The 18,203-nt window shown below is 43.9% G+C and overlaps 1 protein-coding gene across 1 annotated transcript in view; it reads right to left on the bottom strand.

Annotated features, from left to right (window-relative positions):
- Positions 1 to 16,409, bottom strand: part of VASH2 (vasohibin 2) — a 70,155-nt gene extending 53,746 nt beyond the window's left edge. The window contains exons 1-2 of the mRNA XM_033938925.1: positions 16,256 to 16,409; positions 15,688 to 16,091 (exon numbers count right to left, since the gene is read on the bottom strand). Coding sequence (XP_033794816.1) covers positions 15,688 to 15,981 — 294 coding nt within the window. The 5' untranslated portion in view covers positions 15,982 to 16,091; positions 16,256 to 16,409. The remainder of the gene's footprint in view (positions 1 to 15,687; positions 16,092 to 16,255) is intronic.
- Between the last annotated feature and the right edge of the window lie 1,794 nt (positions 16,410 to 18,203).

Raw genomic sequence — 18,203 nt, 5'->3', positions numbered from 1 at the left:
GTGCGAAACTCGAGTCGGGGGGCTCGGTATCTCATTATGGCATTCAGCTGTTTCACTGCATAAGCATTTTAAGAGCACCAACACTTTCATGGTTTTCATCTATGGCTGTCGTTACATCTAACAAGAGGCCTCCAGATTTCGATTACAGATAAGTCAATTTTACTTAGAGGCATTTGATATTAATATGGCATCATTGGGAGGCAAAGGGACTGTATAGGCAATGATGGTCCCACTGGCAACCATAGTTTGGTGATTTCACTGAATAATTTTGGTTGTAGGGTCTGAGCACTTTACACATATTTATTTATTTAAGCTACAAGATTATTTATGAACTCAAGAGCTGTGATATTTAAAGGATGTTCGTATGCATAAGCTGGTACACTTGTATGTAATTAAAACATTTTTTAAATGATCATTTTTTGTGATCCAAAGAAACCCCCTTTTTATGACATTATTTCATTGTGGGTTGGATTAGCTTAAAAGTGATCCGTCTTCTTCGTTTAAAATATTTTTAAACATATATATTTTCTGATCAAGCACAATCAAATTTACAGGAAAAAAACTTAAATTTGCACTGTTACTCGAGGCATTGAGCTGGTGTAAGTGCTTGCGCCTACTGTTAGCCGACTTACCTTAGTCTTCTAGAACGGCAGTTGTCCATTACAGAATTTGTGCTTAGTGTGCTTCATCTTGGTGCCTACATTTTGGCAACCTTTTGAGAATTTACCCCATATGTTTATATTTCTTACTCATTGATGAGACTTATTTTTCTTTGCATATTTTCTCAATTTCTTGAGAAAATATGTTCTTTGAGCATATTGGCTCTGATTCTATAAAAAGCACATACCATTAGGCACCTAGATCAGCATACCTAGTCGATATAGGTGCCTAACTTAATTTTTTAATAGGTTCAATTGGTGGTGTTAATTGAATAGAATCATTAAAATCCAATTAAAAACCAATTTTAACCAATTTTATTTTCTGATCGATGCCTAACTTAGTAGGTGCAGTGGAAGCATCTACACTGAGGCACCTACCTGAAAAGTAGGCATGGTTAGGGGTGCAGTTTGGGCATGGATTCAGTTAAACAAAAATTGACCCTTAATTCTCCATAGACCCAAAGATCAACCAAGACAGGAACAAAAACACTGTGGAGACAATGATGTCCAAAATGCAGGTCTTTATTGAAAATACAGTCAATGAATCCACATGACGAGATGTCAAGGACTCAAAAAAATGGGACTAAGGACTTTCAGGGATCCCTGAGGAAGACAGGGTTTCTAAACACGGACAGTGTTGGGTCCATAGTCCCCATTGAGTCCTTGATATCTCGTTATGTGGATTAATTGACTGTATTTCAATAAAAACCTTCATCTTGGATATCGTCATCTTCATGGATTCAGTTAGGCATCTATAGGCATCTACCTTAGGTGTCAGCATTTTAGGCCAAGAAATCCCTGGCCTAACATACTGGCACTTAAATTTTTGATGCCTACTGGTGCCTAAGTCGAGTTAGGTGCCACTAGGTATAATTCTATAAAACAATGTCCAACTTTGAATGACATACAGTAGGTGCCGTTTTCCTTTGACTCGGTGACCAGAGAATTGGATAGAGGATATGCGCTAGATGTGGTGTATTTAGATTTTAGCAAAGCCTTTGACAGTGTTCCACACAAATGTCTGATAAATAAACTGAGTGCCCTCGGGATGAGTCCAAAAGTGACGGGCTGGGTCAGGAACTGGTTGAGTGGAAGGTGACAGAGTTTAGTAATCAATGGAGATCGCTGTGAGGAAAAGGATGTTACCAGTGGTGTGCCTCAAGGTTCTGTTCTTGGGCCTGTTCTTTTTAACATTTTTATAAATGAAATTGCTGAAGGGTTGTCGGGTAAGATATGCCTCTTTGCAGATGATACCAAAATCTATAATAGAATAGACACCCAGGATTGTGTGAATAATATGAAGAAAGACCTGGCGAAGCTTGAAGAATGGTCTGAAATTTGGCAGCTAAAATTTAATGCTAAGAAATGCAAGGTCATGCATTTGGGCTGCAAAAACCAGAGGGAACGGTACAGTTTAGGGGGTGAAGAACTTATGTGCACGATGGAAGAGCGGAACTTGGCTGTGTTTGTATGTGATAATCTTAAGGTGCCACTCAATTTAATATTGTGAATCACACTATCCACCTATTACAATGCGCTGTCACGCAAATCTCAAATGCACTCTTACAAGATAATTTTTAGAGATTAACCGGGGTCTCAAGTGCTCACAGCCAGAGTTTTGAGATAATTTTCAAAGTCAATGGCTAATACCGTGAGCTATCATTGATCCCGTATATATTCTCTATATCTGTATTACGTGCATTTTACTAAACAACTTTAAATACCTTTCTTACTTTTTCTTTTCTCCTATTTAGCTATTTCTATTGAGTTGTTTAAATTTTTTCTCTTAAATTAATTATAAAATATGTGAATTTTATGCTTTGCTATTCCATATAGTGCACTTAGCTTTTTTTCTCTTTCAGCTTTTTTTCTCTCTTCTTTTTTTCTTTTCTTTTTCTTTTTTCTTTTGATGTATAATTCACTTCGATATTTTGTTCTCACTTGCTTCACTTCATTTCAATATTTTATTTCACTTCCTTTTACTTCATTCACTTCTCATTTCTCTACGGAAGATCTCCGTTTCGCGCCCAAACTTTACCACGGGGCTTCATCAGGAAAGCGACAACTTTCACTACAGAAAAAGCAAACTCTATTAATATTCTCCTTAAAAATAGGGTTAACTACTAACCCACTCCTCATTACTCTTTGCGCTAAACCAGGTGATATGGCGCTAGCTATTGGGAACAAATTCTACTCTGCTAAAACCTTATAAGTTTATCGTTTTATAAGTTATATATTCTTAAACTAAATGATATATTATATATTACGTTATATGTTATACTGCAAGACAGACTGTCCCATAAAAGCAATACTCTACACTTCCATACAGCATAAATACCCACTATGTCACTTTCGGAGCATATTATCACATTCACACCTACCTCGCTTTTATTCGTAGCACGAAGTTCTTACAAATAAGAGCCTCAAAGCAGCTCAGAGAGAGAGACTCACTTCTTGTCTGCGTGTCCAGCTACTAAGGACCGGAGAATAATCCGGGCTCAAAAAACTTTCTTATTTATTTAAAGCCTAACATTGGCGTCTGACGACATATCCGGTGGAGCCAGTACAACCACGGCCCTACTCTGTCTCCGCCCATTTAAACTTGCATCCTCTACCGTCCACAAACCTGCATTGACTCCACTCATCTTCCACTGCTAGCCGTAACAGACACTCCCCCTTTTTTCCTTTCTTTTTCTTCTTCCCTTTTTTTCTTTTTTTACTTTTTTTATCCTCATAAACTTACAAACTTTCTACCATTCTACCATCTTCTATTTTTCTTCTTAAAAAAAGGTTTGCCAGTTAATGGCTATATTTAATCCTTGGGATTGTAAACTGCCCAAGCGTTCAATCCACCTTTGTTCTGTCTGTAACAACTTTTTACCCCTATCCTATGTTACCCTATGTTAGGCTTTAAATAAATAAGAAAGTTTTTTGAGCCCGGATTATTCTCCGGTCCTTAGTAGCTGGACACGCAGACAAGAAGTGAGTCTCTTTCTCTGAGCTGCTTTGAGGCTCTTATTTGTAAGAACTTCGTGCTACGAATAAAAGCGAGGTAGGTGTGAATGTGATAATATGCTCCGAAAGTGACATAGTGGGTATTTATGCTGTATGGAAGTGTAGAGTATTGCTTTTATGGGACAGTCTGTCTTGCAGTATAATATATAACGTAATATATAATATATCATTTAGTTTAAGAATATATAACTTATAAAACGATAAACTTATAAGGTTTTAGCAGAGTAGAATTTGTTCCCAATAGCTAGCGCCATATCACCTGGTTTAGCGCAAAGAGTAATGAGGAGTGGGTTAGTAGTTAACCCTATTTTTAAGGAGAATATTAATAGAGTTTGCTTTTTCTGTAGTGAAAGTTGTCGCTTTCCTGATGAAGCCCCGTGGTAAAGTTTGGGCGCGAAACGGAGATCTTCCGTAGAGAAATGAGAAGTGAATGAAGTAAAAGGAAGTGAAATAAAATATTGAAATGAAGTGAAGCAAGTGAGAACAAAATATCGAAGTGAATTATACATCAAAAGAAAAAAGAAAAAGAAAAGAAAAAAAGAAGAGAGAAAAAAAGCTGAAAGAGAAAAAAAGCTAAGTGCACTATATGGAATAGCAAAGCATAAAATTCACATATTTTATAATTAATTTATGAGAAAAAATTTAAACAACTCAATAGAAATAGCTAAATAGGAGAAAAGAAAAAGTAAGAAAGGTATTTAAAGTTGTTTAGTAAAATGCACGTAATACAGATATAGAGAATATATACGGGATCAATGATAGCTCACGGTATTAGCCATTGACTTTGAAAATTATCTCAAAACTCTGGCTGTGAGCACTTGAGACCCCGGTTAATCTCTAAAAATTATCTTGTAAGAGTGCATTTGAGATTTGCGTGACAGCGCATTGTAATAGGTGGATAATCTTAAGGTGGCCAAACAGGTTGAAAAGGTGATGGCGAAAGCTAGAAGGATGCTAGGTTGCATAGGGAGAGGTATGGCCAGTAGAAAAAAGGAGGTATTGATGCCTCTGAATAAGACTCTGGTGAGACCTCATTTAGAATATTGTGTACAATTCTGGAGGCCGCACCTTCAAAAAAATATAAAAAGGATGGAGTCGGTCCAGAGGAAGGCTACTAAAATGTGCATGGTCTTCATCATAAGGAGTATGGGACAGACTTAAAGATCTCAATCTGTATATTTTGGAGGAAAGGCAGGAGAGGGGAGATATGATAGAGATGTTTAAATCAAAAATTCAAAAATGGCACTCACCAGCAGTGGGTTACCACACTAAGATCTAACATTAAGATTTAACATTAAGAGTTTTTGGTTTAATTGTCACTACAATAGTGTTCTTGAGGGACGTTTAAATACCTACGTAATGTAAATGTGCATGAGTCGAGTCTCTTTCATTTGAAAGGAAGCTCTGGAATGAGAGGGCATAGGATGAAGTTAAGAGGTGATAGGCTCAGGAGTAATCTAAGGAAATACTTTTTTACAGAAAGGATAGTAGATGCATGTAACAGTCTCCCGGAAGAGGTGGTGGAGACAGAGGCTGTGTCTGAATTCAAGAAAGCCTGGGATAGTCACTTGGGATCTTTTAGAGAGAGGAAGAGATTATGGTTATCCCAGGACAAGCAGGCAGCATATTCTTGACTGATGGGTGACGGCACCGACGGAGCCCCGGTACGGACAATTTTAGAGTGATTGCACTCTAAGAACTTTGAAAGTTCTAGTAGGCCGCACCGCGCACGCGCGAGTGCCTTCCCGCCCGACAAAGGCGCGCGGTCCCCAGTTTCTTAGTTTCCGCGGAGCTAAGAAGACGCGTGTTCCAACTGCTGTTGGAAAATTTTTTCAAATTTTTCTCGCCTTCCCGCTCGCGCGTTATTTTCTTGTCGTGATTTATTCACCTTATCGTTTTTCTTTTATTTAAAAAACAAAAAAAAGTCAATTTTTTTCGACTTTTTTCCGGTCAGCCCCGGCGGGGCCTGTTGGCACCATCGAAGCCTCGGGCTTCGATTTTGCTACGGCCGTTTTTCCCTTCATGCCCCCTTCACCGGGTTTTAAGAAGTGTCAGCGGTGTGCACGTCCTATTTCCCTTTCCGACCCGCACAAGTGGTGCCTTCAGTGTCTGGGTCCGGACCATAGGGCAGAAACGTGCACCCGCTGCAGTTCTCTCCAAAAGAGAACTCTAAAGAATCGCCAAATTCAACAGCGAATTCTTTTCGGTGCCGCCATGGAAGTTCCCCCGGCATCGACACCATCATCTTTCTCCAAATCGGCACCGGTGACTTCGACACCGCAAGATCCATCCTCGGTGTCGCACCCTGTAGGTAAGCCGGCAAAGAAGCCATCCCCTACTGTCCTTAGCCCGCCAGTCGAACAAGCAGTGAGCCAAGTCCTGCAGACTGCGCACCGGCCTCGCAAACGCTCCGCTCCTATTGAAGTCACTGCCTCTTCATCGGCATCGACTTCGCCTGAGCGTCGAGCTGCACCGCAGGTACCGAGCAAGAAAAAAGCAGTACCGGTGCCATCGGGACCGTCTCTGGATGAGAGAATAGCATCCATCCTTCAGGTCCAGCTTAAGGAGCAGTTACAACACTTGCTCCCGGCTCTGCTGACTCCGAGCCTTCCAGTGTCGGTACCTACTGAGCATTCGGTGCCGATCGTTGAACAGCCTGTTTTGTCGGCATCGACGTTGTCGGCACCGCAAAAATCTGTTTCTATGCCTGTTCTCTCGGCGGAACCGAAGTCTCTTCGATGCACTGCTTACTCGACTTCGGAGCCGGTGCCGTTCTCTGACACCCGTACTGCTGTACAGTCACCTGGTACGGTGTCCATGAGGTCTGGTAAATCGGTACGCAAAATCAAGCATACCGAACCTTCTACCCCACTTTCTCAGGGCCGTCTGTCATCGGTACGGGACCCTGATTTGTGGGATGATTCTGATGACCCCCTCGGTACCGAGGCAGATTATTCCTCGGAGGAGGATGTTACATCGGTGCAGGATCCTGCTGGTAAGCCAGAGCACTCGTCCTTCACCAAGTTTCTTAAGGAGATGTCGGACACCCTTTCCATCCATCTAGAGTCTGACTCTAAAAAATCCAAAGCATTTCTTGATGCTTTGGATTTTGACCAGCCTCTGAAAGAATTTTTAAAGTTACCCCTCCATGACATCTTGAGGGAAACTTTTTACAAAAATTTAGAAACTCCTCTCACCGTTCCAGGAGCCCCTAGGAAGCTAGAATCGCTTTACAAGGTGATTCCTATTCCAGGGTTTGACAAACCCCAACTGCCCCATGAATCTCTGCTGGTGGAGTCCACCCTCAAAAAATCGGCAGGCTCTAGTGTATATGCCTCTGTCCCTCCTGGCAAAGAGGGCAAGGCCATGGATAAATTTGGTAAAAGACTTTACCAAAATGCAATGCTGGCCAACCGTTCAGGTAATTATGCGTTTCACTTCTCTTTTTACCTGAAACATTTGATTCAGCAAGTCTCTTCTTTTCAAAAGTATCTTCCTGACCGTAAGCTTCCTGCATTCCAACAATGCACTTCCAGTCTCCTACAACTCAGGAAGTTCATGGTCCGGGCCATCTATGATACTTTTGAACTCACATCCCGAGCCACGGCTATGTCTGTAGCGATGAGACGATTGGCATGGCTCCGAGTCTCCGACCTTGATGTGAACCACCAGGACCGCCTTGCCAATGCTCCCTGCCTGGGTGATGAGCTCTTTGGAGAATCTATGGATACCACCACTCAAAAGCTCTCTGCCCATGAGATGAGGTGGGATACTTTGCTGAAAAATAAAAAGAAGCCTCCTCCTCCTCGTCCATTTAGACAGCAGCCATTATATCAGAGGCGGTTTTCTGCTCGGCCAGTTCAGCCTCAACCTCCACAACCTCGGAGGCAGCAGCAACAGCACCAACAAGCATGTCAGCAACAGCCGCCTACCATAAAGCCTGTCACTCAGACTAAGCCGACTTAGCCCTTTTGACTCCCTTCTCCTGGGCATTGCCAGTCTCCCTCCCTCCTGTCCTCTTCCACAGCCCATAGGAGGTCGATTAACCATTTTTCACTCTCGATGGGAGGTAATCACCACCGACCAGTGGGTGCTCTCGATCATAGCCCATGGCTACTCCCTCATTTTTCAGACTCCCCCGCCGTTAGGCCTGCCAAAAGAGTCTGCTTCCAACAAGTCTCAGTCCCTCCTTCTCGCTCAAGAGGTTCAATCCCTCCTTCTTCTCAATGTCATCGAAGAAGTTCCTCAAGATCAGCGAGGTCAGGGTTTTTACTCCCGGTACTTTCTAGTTCCCAAAAAGACCGGAGACCTCAGACCCATCTTAGATCTCAGAGATCTCAACAAATGTTTGGTCAAGGAGAAGTTCAAAATGCTCTCTCTTGCCACCCTCTACCCTCTTCTCGCTCAGAGCGACTGGCTATGCTCCCTCGATCTCAAAGAGGCTTACACACATATTCCTATCCATCTGACATCCAGGCAATATCTGCGCTTTCTCATCAATCAACATCATTATCAATACAAAGTGCTACCCTTCGGCCTGGCCTCCTCTCCCAGGGTATTCACCAAATGTCTGATTGTGGTAGCGGCCTATCTCCGCTCTCACAACTTTCAAGTCTTCCCTTATCTGGATGACTGGTTGATCAAAGCTCATTCACCAATCAGACCATTCACTTCCTTCGACTATTAGGGTTCAAAATCAATCTACCCAAGTCTCACCTCATTCCGACCCAGCGACTTCAATTTATTGGAGCCGTTCTGGACACTGTTCTGATGAGGGCGTTTCTTCCATCCAACCGCCTTCATGCCATCCTCCATCTCTGTCAGCAGGTGTTTCAACAGATTACCATTTCTGCGAATCACATGATGGTGCTATTGGGGCACATGGCTTCGACAGTACATGTCACACCCTTCGCACGTCTCCACCTGCGTACTCCTCAATGGACCTTAGCGAACCAAAGGTCCCAAGCGACGGATCCTTGTTCACAACACATATCTGTGACCTCGTCTCTTCGACAGTCGCTTCTTTGGTGGTTGACATCTTCAAATCTATCCAGAGGTCTGCTGTTCCATCTACCTCCTCATCAACTAGTCATCACCACAGATTCCTCCCCCTACGCCTGGGGAGCTCACTTGAACGAATTCCAAACTCAGGGATTTTGGACTGCCCAGGAAAAGAAACACCACATCAATTTCCTGGAACTCCGAGCGATGTTCTATGCCCTCAAGGCGTTTCAACATCTTCTCTTTCCTCAAGTACTACTCATTTGCACAGACAATCAAGTTGCAATGTACTACATCAACAAACAGGGAGGAACAGGCTCTCGCCTGTTGTGTCAGGAAGCACAACGGATTTGGTCTTGGGCGACAGCTCGTCACTTATTCCTGAAGGCTGTCTACATTCAAGGGGAACAGAATTCCTTAGCGGACAATCTCAGCAGAATTCTCCAACCTCACGAATGGACTCTCGATCCCTCGACTCTTCAGTCCATTTTCGCTCAATGGGGCACTCCTCATGTGGACCTTTTTGCAGCTCCCCACAACCATCAGCTGCCCCTGTTTTGCTCCAGACTCTACTCTCCTCACCGTCTGGCGCCCGATGCATTTCTCCTGGATTGGACCAGTCTCTTCCTATATGCTTTTCCCCCTCTACCGCTCATGCTGTGAACACTGTTCAAGCTCAAGAGGGAACAAGCCACCATGATTCTCATCGCTCCACGGTGGCCCAGGCAACATTGGTTCTCCCTTCTACTTCAACTCAGTTCCAGGGAACCCATACCTCTTCCACTGTTTCCTTCTCTGCTTTCTCAGCATCAGCAGACCCTACTGCATCCCAACCTACAGTCTCTGCACCTGACAGCTTGGTATCTCTCGGGCTGACTTCGGCTCACTCACTTCTTTCTCAGCCTGTCCGCTCTATCATTGATGCTTCCAGGAAACCAGCCACGCTCCAATGTTATCAACAGAAGTGGTCTCGGTTTTCTTCCTGGTGCCTCTTACATCACCATGATCCCATGTCTCTAGCAGTGGGACTGGTGTTGGACTATCTTCTTTCCTTGTCTGACTCTGGTCTTAAATCTACTTCTATCAGAGTTCACCTTAGTGCCATTGCTACCTTTCATGAGCCAATTCATGGAAAACCCCTCTCGGCTCATCCTTTGGTTTCTCGGTTCATGAGGGGCCTTTTCAATGTGAAACCACCTCTCAAGCCTCCTCCTGTGGTCTGGGATCTCAATGTGGTTCTTTCCGCTTTAATGAAGCCTCCTTTTGAACCTTTGGCCACAGCGCATTTCAAATTTCTTATCTGGAAAGTGGTCTTCCTTATAGCTCTCACTTCTGCCAGGAGGGTGAGTGAACTGCATGCACTAGTGGCCGATCCACCTTTCACTGTTTTTCACCATGATAAGGTGGTTCTCCGTACACACCCCAAATTTCTTCCTAAGGTTGTGTCTGACTTTCATCTTAACCAGTCCATAGTCCTGCCTGTATTTTTTCCAAAGCCTCATTCTCATCCAGGTGAACAGGCTTTGCATACCTTGGACTGTAAACGTGCTCTGGCTTACTATCTTGAACGTACTAAGCCCCACAGATCATCTCCTCAACTATTTTTGTCCTTTGATCCTAACAAGTTGGGTCATCCTGTATCTAAACGCACTCTCTCCAATTGGCTTGCTGCTTGCGTTTCTTTCTGTTATGCTCAGTCGGGCCTGACACTGGAAGGTTCTGTCACGGGCCACAAAGTTAGAGCTATGGCAGCGTCTGTAGCTTTCCTCCGATCTACTTCCATTGAGGAAATCTGCAAGGCTGCTACTTAGTCCTCAGTTCACACTTTTACATCACATTATTGTCTGGATGCATTCTCCAGACGGGATGGACACTTCGGCCAATCTGTTTTACAAAATTTATTTTCCTAATGGCCAACCTTCCCTCCATCCCTCTTTTTGTTAGCTTGGAGGTCACCCATCAGTCAAGAATATGCTGCCTGCTTGTCCTGGGATAAAGCACAGTTACTTACCGTAACAGGTGTTATCCAGGGACAGCAGGCATATATTCTTGCGTCCCTCCCACCTCCCCGGGTTGGCTTCTTAGCTGGCTTATCCTAACTGGGGACCGCGCGCCTCTGTCGGGCGGGAAGGCACTCGCGCGTGCGCAGTGCGGCCTACTAGAACTTTCAAAGTTCTTAGAGTGCAATCACTCTAAAATTGTCCGTACCGGGGCTCCGTCGGTGCCGTCACCCATCAGTCAAGAATATCTGCCTGCTGTCCCTGGATAACACCTGTTACAGTAAGTAACTGTGCTTTACTGCGGATGGGCAGACTGGATGGGCCATTTGGCCTTTATCTGCCATCATGTTTCTATGATTTAGGCACCGTTTATAGAATCAAGTCCCTTAATTTAAATTTTAAAAAGCAAAATAAATTTAAAAAAAAAAAAAAAATCTCTCTCAAATACCAAGCAACAAGGAGCCCATAAGGCATCTCAGCCAGAGGAAAAGCAACAGAAAATAGTTGGGTCTTTGAAAAGAGATCTTTATCAAAAATTTCTCTGCCGCTTATACTGATACACAATCTGTTCAAAGCAGATCACAATAAAATGCATTCAAAATCAAATTACACACAAATTACTTACATATAATCTGTTCACAATATCAATTTCTCCTCCATACAACACATCATACATTCACACTAAGGACTCAGTTTAGCAGAGGAGTCAAGAGCAAGATGTGCAGCTTGCATTTAAGGCTCCTTGTAAATAGACTTAACTAAGAATGATGTTATGATATAGCAAATTATTCAAGAACTAAGCCATGAACGTTATTTCTAAGGCTGGCTGGGGATAGCAGTGAGAAGCGTACACACGTACATAGATAACTTTCACCTAAGCTAGATGCACTCCAGATGCAGCTGTCTGCCCTTCTTCTCATGCTTACAGCTGCTCTAGGGATAAGAAGCAGGAAGCTGATCCAAACATAAGCCTAACTTCCCCCAACTGTCTGGGCCAGCAAGATGAAAGTGAAGGGGAGGAACACCATTCAGATCAGAGCTTCAAGTTTTCAAGGAGAAAATCTGGCAGTGCAATGGTGTTTGCTTCTGAGGCACGAACATCTGTTACATTTTCTACATTCTAAATATACTAAATTTTGACAGGTTCATAGATCAAAATTAGGACAACAGAAGTTATCTTTCAACTGTTCAACAGCTAGCATTTCTACTACTGGCAACTCAAGCCTCTGCTAAAAATCCAAGGCTTGCTAATATACATTGGGATGCAGTACTGGCCTAGGGCTGTCAGGGAGGGGGCAACCGTAGAAGAAACATCTACTGATCAGCAAGGATTCAGGTTCTAATGTTCTAAACTTAACGTGCCTTTGATGATCCACGCTAAAGCAGTTCTAACTGGTTTAACATCAATGCACATAATGGTTGCGTGTAGTCTTTTCCGTGCTTCATAGTATCCTCCGAATACTATCTAAATGTAGTACAAACATAGTAGATGACGGCAGATAAAGACCCGAATGGTCCATCCAGTCTGCCCAACCTGATTCAATTTAAATTTTTTAAATTTTTTCTTCTTAGCTATTTCTGGGCAAGAATCCAAAGCTTTACCCGGTACTGTGCTTGGGCTCCAACTGCCGAAATCTCCGTCAAAACTTACTCTAGCCCATCTATACCCTCCCAGCCATTGAAGCCCTCTCCATCCCATCCTCCCCCAAACGGCCATATACAGACGCAGACCGCGCAAGTCTGCCCAGTAACTGGCCTTAGTTCAATATTTAATATTATTTTCTGATAAGGTCATCAATATTAAAATGAGTACTCCAGGCGATGCCCAGAGATTGAAATCAGAAAATATACTGGCACTACAATGATCCACAGGATTTTAATGGTAAAGTTTAGGACAGAGCGTTGCAAACTTTTTAAAGCCGTGCGTGCCCATGTATTATGAATTTTTGGAAATCAATTTGGGACCAAATTAATAATTTATTAGATAACCCAGCGGCATTATCCTATGATACTGTGATATTTGGTATGTAAATGAGAGCAAAAAGTCAGATTTCTGCGAATAATAATAAATTACAACTTATAATGACTGGTGTTGCCATTCAGCAAATTACATATAATTGGAAGGATTGGAGGAGATTAAATTACAACTTCTGGTGGAATTCTTTATGCCATATCTATAAAATGGAAAGGTTTATTGCATTACAACGGGGATATTTTAAGAAGTTTCAGGATGTGTGGAAATCATTAACAAAGTATTGTAAAGATTAATTTGAAATTGTTTCCCTTATATTTATCAACTTAAGGTGTAGGGAGGGGGGAATCTTATTATTATATGTTTTATATGATAATGGAATATATGGGTGGGAGGGATGGAAAAGGGGAAGGGATAAGAATTTATGAAATGTATCAATGATTGTTTGTAAGTGATGTATTTATTGTTAATGTGAATGAATATATTTAACACTTAATGTAATTTTGAAAATGAATAAAGAATTTAAAAAAAAAAAAGCCGTGCGTGGCACACTACACGCGGGCCCTCAACTGGAGGGCATCCAGAAGCGCGCAGACGTCGAAGTCATGATATCACGAGCACGTGTTGCATCATCACGGAAATGTCCGTGTATGCACAGATGTGCTCCAGCCGCAGCTCTGAGACTTCTTTTGCCGCCGGTGGTGGGGCTCAAGAGCGGGAGAGGTGCGGATAGCAGGAGAGGCAACGGCCCCGGCTGACTGCCTATAGGACGTAAGCAGTCAGCTAGCGCCTCTCCTCCGCGGGTGTCTCACGGCACACCTGGAATCTATCACAGCACACTGGTTTAGAACATCAGGGTCTCAAAGAGCCTACTGCCCCCTCATTCACAATGATGTTTGGGAGACACAAAGGAATGTTTTCAGGAGAAAAAGAGTCACTTGAAGATCCACCAGGGACCAGATCTGGTCCTTAGAAATAAATTAAGGGCTGTTTGGTACAAGAGTTGCAGGATAAACCCTACCAAAGGCAGAACACACAACAGAAGACAACAGAATATTTTCATGCAGTGTCTCATTTTGCTAAGAGACTGTGTCCAACAGTGGTCTCAAACTCGCAGCCCGAGGGCCACATGCGGCCCACCAGGTACTATTTTGAGGCCCTGGGTATATTTATCATAATCACAAAAGTAAACTAAAACAGTTTCTTGATCATATAAATGACAATATTCTTATTAAGACTTAGCCAAAAGTAAAGATTTTAAACTATAAAGAGTCTTTCCTCATGCAAAATTGTCATTTCTTTAATAAGACATTAACTATTTTATAAGAGGCCCTCCAAGTACCTACAAATCCAAAATGTGGCCCTGCAAAGGGTTTAAGTTTGAGATCACTGGTGTACAATCAGTCCTTCAATATTAATATTTTCTGGCCTAAACATATAACCGAGTCACAGTAATTACTTTCTGATTTATATTACCTCACTCCTCCAAAATGGACCCAGAATAAATTAACAGCTATAATTGAAATTTAACTACAATAAAAAAAAATGCTTTCCATGCAGTGGAATAATAATAGTTGGGAGGTGCAAGAGATGATGCCTGATCCCGGCTCCCCGCAATCATTCTCCCGACTTGCACTGGAAGCCACACTCCGGCGCTAACTCCCCGCTCCTCTTACCCGTCCGCAGCATTCAACTCTGCACGCCCGGGGCTGCTCTTCGCTTTCCGTCAATCCCCAGTCCTGGCGCGGTAACCCGGTAGCCGCGGACGTTCCGACGCGTCTGATTGGGCGAAGCAACAAAGAGGGGCGGCATCCGAATTTATCAATAGGTGGCTCATTCCCTACAACACTACACGTTCTCTTCGCTCAACCTCTTCTAACCTTCTTTTGGTTCCTTCGTTGAAAGTAATAGGTATCAGACGACACGACATGTTTTCAATTATGGCCCCTCAGTCATGGAATCTCTTACCACAATATATTAGAGAATTAAAAGATTTAGCAGTATTTAAAAAAACACTAAAAACATTTTTCTTTAAAGATGCTTACCATACATAATTATTTTAACAATAGTTTTTTTTAACTGATTAACTCAGAATTCCCTCCTATGTGTTCTTTCCTTTTTTGTTTCTCTCTCTTTCCTGTCTAAACATTGTAATTTCTTCCCTATTTATCCTCACTACTCATGTATGTTTTCACCCATAACTAATATTTTTTTTTTCATATGTATGTATTTTTATATAATAACAAAAGTTAGTTTAAATATTGACACCAATGTTTTATTTGTATTTTTCTGTAGCATTGTACATCGCCTAGTAATTTAAAATAGGCGATTCATTAAGAATAAATAAACTTGAACTTGAACTTGATGATGCCTAGAGGGAGAAAGGGCTTTACAGTTTTTTTTTTTGCCTTGTTGCAAAGCATGTGCAAAAATAACTTAAGGATAAACTATTACCCAAAACCAGCTGCACCTACAAGCATTGTCCAAGCATTGTGCATTTAATCACACAGGATGAGAAAATGGGATTTCCTTTACCGTCAGTACTGACGCATATCCACAGGCTATGTAATTTAGTAGCAAAAAAAAAAAAAAAAAAAGGCACATAATGAAAGCAGGTTTTCTACAAAATAGGAACAAAACTCTTACACAAGCGCACATCTAACTCTCTCATACATTAAAAAAAAAAAACCCCACCACGTTTATAAGCCAAGCACCTTGCAGTCCCATGCAGACACTACACGAAAAATCCCGGACACCCTACAAATCCCCCGAGCCTCTTATATTTATACTCGTATGCAGCCTTTAGATCACACTGCCTAGAAATAAGCCACACTTCTTTGGTGTCAAAGGGACTGTTACAGCTCATCAGTATAAGGTTAAAGAACAGCTAACCCCACTCCCCCCAGGCATAGCACGGGGTAAAAGCTTGCTGTGTCCAATCTGAACACCGCTCCCTCCTCAATCCCAGGCCAGCAGCTTCCCTTCACAGACCCCGCATGCAGTACGGGTGGGGGAGGGGGGAGATGCATCTTCAACTCACCGCGGGCAGCTGGGCACCGTTGCGGATCTTTTCCACCACGATCTTGCCCTCGGGGTGGATGCGAGCCGCCTGCAGCCACATCCTTTCCCAAGTCTGCGGCTCCACCGGGAAGCCGCTCCGGTTCACGTGGAAGGGCGCCGCTCCGTCCCTGTCCCCCTCCTCCTCCGAGCCGCCGGACGGGGGCGGCAGGGAGACGCTGGCCGCCGCGGGCCGGTCCTGGGTGCTGCGGGAGCGGGGCTTGGTCGCCTTCGGCCCCCGCCGGTGGAGGCTGGAGCTGGAGTTCGAGCCGGTCATGCCGGCGGGGACGGGGAGGGAGCCGGCTGCGGATTCAACGCCCGGCGGCGGATCCTTTCTCCGCCATGGCCGCGACCGCCGTCAGTGCAGCCGGCGCCGCTCTCCTCCACCTGCAACGAGAGAGAGAAGAAAGAGATGGAGAAACTCCCCGGCCCGAATCCCCCTCCGATCCCTCAACCCCACGCATCGCAGCGCCTGATCCCGGCTCCCCGCAATCATTCCCCCGACTTGCACTGGAAGCCACACTCCGGCGCTAGCTCCCCGCTCCTCTTACCCGTCCGCAGCATTCAGCTCTGCACGCCCGGGGCTGCTCTTCGCTTTCCGTCAATCCCCAGTCCTGGCGCGGTAACCCGGTAGCCGCGGCCGTTCCGACGCGTCTGATTGGGCGAAGCAACAAAGAGGGGCGGTCTCCGAACACGTTCTTTAAGGGCGCGGCTGAAGGAGGGCTTTAAATCGCGTTCGGATTGGCTCTCGTTTCCCGGTGGAAGGCGGGCTCTGAGTGCTGTCTCCTAAGTGGAAACGGGCCCAGTGTTTGCCATTCAGAAATCGTCGCGCCGAAGGTGTAAGAAGAAATGGTGGGCGACTGGGAGCCGTACAGCTCTCACAAGGCCGGTGTAATGAGGTTACAAAGAGGGCACTTGTCTTGGGCTTCCATGCCATAGCCTGAGGCTGAACAGTTTGGAGGTGGACTTTGGGCCCCCTCCACAATTACTGCCTTGAACCCCCTGAATATCCAGGAGTCGACTTGCTTCCCTTTTCAGCAAAGGCAATCAGGACTCTCCTCCGTCTTCCCCTTTATTTGTTCATTTTCATAGCCCGCCCTCTCCGGAAGCCCAGAACGGGTTACAATAAAATATAATTATAATTAGGGAAGACACAAACTGAAATAAAAATATATCACAACTTAATGCTATTCATAACTATTCTTTAACCCCCACCCCGTGATTACATTTATTGAGTGTTTATTAGGTGTTTCACTGGTATTATGCTGATTTTGTATTATATCTATGTTGTTTCAATAGTCTTCCATGTGTTTGTATTGTACTCTATTTGTGTTATATGATTGGTCTGTTAAATGTGGGACAAAGTGATTAAAGCTACAGCCTCGGCATCATGAGGTTGTGGGTTTAAAGCCACACTGCTCCTTATGACCCTGGGCAAGTCACTTAATCTCAACTCCTATAACTTTCTCACTTATATTCAAGCAATGATTTACTTATGCCACAATTTTGAGGGGAGAGCCTCAGAACCCCGTGCATAATAATGTCAATTACTGCACTAGAAAGGGAAAAGATCTTCACCGGCTCTTGACCCTCTTCCTACCTGCAGCAGACACAGTAAATGTTTCAATGTTTTTTGGGGATATACAAGTCACTTCATCTCCCCATTGTCCCAGGTACATTAGGTAGGTTGTGAACCCACCATGATAGACAAGGAAAAATGCTTGAGTCAGTGATTTAGTAAGGGGGGTGGTCTGCCCTGGGTGTCATGGTGGGGATTCTTGTGCCCCTCCCCCCGCCTCTTCCCACTGCTCCCCTTACCCCACGTGCACACACCTGCACACACCCCCTTCCCATACCTCTAGTTATTCACCACCATGAAAAACAACTTCAACGTGCTCCTCATGACCACGTCATCTCTCCTGCTGCCTTCACTTCCAGGTTACACACGTAGGAAGTGATGTCAGAGGGAGAGCTGACAGGGTCGCAAGGAGCACGTTGAAGTTCTTGTGACGGTGAACTACAGGTACAAGGGAAAGGGGGCGTGCACAGCTGGGGGAGGGAGACAAAGGGAGGGGCGCCATCACCCCCGGCGCCTCTCACCCTCACTATGCCATTGGCTTGAGTACCTGAATAAATTCATATAAACCATTCTGAGCTCCCCTGGGAGAACAGTATAGAACATTAAATGTGTACATCTCTAATACTGTTTCATGTTAGTCCTTTACTAGGTTTGAAGTTCCAAGTTTATGTCATGGATTGTATTTATGCTTGTGCTTGGTTATTTTACTATTGTTATGCTGTTAACAAAAATTTTTAAGTTTTATGTTTAAACCAAACCTGCTGCACACCACCTTGGGTGACTCTCTTCATAAAGACAATAAATCCCAATAAATAAAATCAAATCCGTGCTGGATCAGGAGGGAAGCATGGTCTGTACCTCTCTGCTTGTGTCACTGAAAGTAGGCATAGGCTACTGCTGGAATAGTGCTCACAGCTGGT

The sequence above is a fragment of the Geotrypetes seraphini genome, chromosome 3, assembly GCF_902459505.1.
Source record: "Geotrypetes seraphini chromosome 3, aGeoSer1.1, whole genome shotgun sequence".
In the NCBI taxonomy this organism is placed as follows: Eukaryota; Metazoa; Chordata; class Amphibia; order Gymnophiona; family Dermophiidae; genus Geotrypetes; species Geotrypetes seraphini.
This window is presented reverse-complemented; position numbering and strand designations above follow the sequence as displayed.